We start from the raw sequence: 1,789 nt of genomic DNA on the forward strand, positions 1-1,789 counted from the left end.
CTGTAGATTCTTTCAAGACTACTTGTATTTTAGTCCTTACCTTAAAGGGTAGAAACATGTTTCTGTAGATTCTTTCAAGACTACTTGTATTTTAGTCCTTACCTTAAAGGGTAGAAACATGTTTCTGTAGATTCTTTCAAGACTACTTGTATTTTAGTTCTTACCTTAAAGGGTAGAAACATGTTTCTGTAGATTGCTTCAAGTTCCTCGGTAAACAGTACAGGATGCATTTTGTAAATAATGTACAAAACGTGGCCCATATTTAGCAGCATGAATATAAAATTCCACAGGAATATATCAGGAGCACATAAAGTATTCCAAGACCATGTGGAAAACATGAGAAAGCCTGAAATAAGCAGAAAAAAAATATGTTTCTTTAGCAATAAAACAATAACTGAAGCACATGAAACCAACATCAGGTCTTATTAATATTAATATGTGGAATATTAACGTTCAAATATATATTTGAAACTTATAATCATCAACTGTCATATCTTTTCAGTTGATATAATGCTCGTATTGAAATCAGAATGACGATAAAAATAATTTCTAAATTACACTGTCTATCTTTAATTGGTTGGTTGTCGTCTATACTTCATAATTTCAACATCTATGTTAGACATATCATTTAAGAATTGCTGCATTTTATATATTATCATTACTTTTATTCTAGGTTGCCTCTAAATTTATCTATAAAAACAGCAGTTAAACGTAAAAAAGGATAAAAATTCAAATGAATTATCGACTACATTAGATTCAACTGGAATAACAAACAGCAAAAAAAATAAAATAAAACAAATACAAGAACTGTACAAATATTGAAATTAACAATAAATACAATCATGTTCAAACAATCAGAATGATTTAGTAAGATATTTCTGCGGAAAGAATGTTTTCTATTGAGAGAAAGAAACACGAACGACGTCCTTTTCTCGAAGTTTTATTCACCAGTTGAAAGGTTTATTAATTATTGCACCTTTGAATATCAGTTTTATATGCTTGCTTGAAGTTAAGCACAAAGCTACCCAATGGGCTACCTGTGCTCTGCTCACCACGGGCATAGAAATCTGGTTTCTAGCGTTGTAATTCAGCAGACATATCGCTGTGCCACTGGGGTGGGGATTCAGTTTTATATCTTCACACTTGCAAATACTTCTGTTACTACCAATTGTATAAAATGAGTCTCTGGGAAGACAAACCTACGATATAAGAAGCCAAAATCAAAAGTCATTTGAATGCAAATTCAGTTTTACAGCACATGAATAAGATGATGCAAAGCGAGTAATGTCAGATTGCTTTATTTTGCTGAGATATCGCCTACTGTTGAACTAAACTGGAATCTTGGATTGTTTTAATGAGCCTTCTTGGGTGGAGATATCACCTACTGTTGAACTAAACTGGAATCTTGGATTGTTTTAATGAGCCTTCTTGGGTGGAGATATCATCCACTGTTGAGGTAGACTAGAATCTTCGATTGTTTAAATGAGCCATCTCGGGTGGATATATCACCTACTGTTGAACTACACTAGAATATTGGATTGTTTTAATGAGGCTTCTCGGGTGAAGATATCATTCACTGTTGAGCTAGACTAGAATCTTGGATTGTTTTAATGAGACTTCTCGGGTGGATATATCATTCACTGTTGAGGTAGACTAGAATCTTCGATTGTTTAAATGAGCCATCTCGGGTGGATATATCAACTACTGTTGAACTACACTAGAATATTGGATTGTTTTAATGAGGCTTCTCGGGTGAAGATATCATTCACTGTTGAGCTAGACTAGAATC

The 1,789-nt window shown here is 33.3% G+C and overlaps 1 protein-coding gene across 1 annotated transcript in view; it reads right to left on the reverse strand.

Moving 5' to 3' along the window:
• Positions 1–1,789, reverse strand: part of LOC111083036 (blood vessel epicardial substance-like) — a gene marked incomplete at its 3' end in the record, with an annotated part of 25,831 nt that overhangs the window by 19,391 nt on the left and 4,651 nt on the right. Inside the window, exon 3 of the mRNA XM_022379244.1 lies at positions 165–346. Coding sequence (XP_022234952.1) covers positions 165–346 — 182 coding nt within the window. The remainder of the gene's footprint in view (positions 1–164; positions 347–1,789) is intronic.

Source organism: Limulus polyphemus, unplaced genomic scaffold (genome assembly GCF_000517525.1).
Source record: "Limulus polyphemus unplaced genomic scaffold, Limulus_polyphemus-2.1.2 Scaffold7987, whole genome shotgun sequence".
NCBI classification, from domain to species: Eukaryota; Metazoa; Arthropoda; class Merostomata; order Xiphosura; family Limulidae; genus Limulus; species Limulus polyphemus.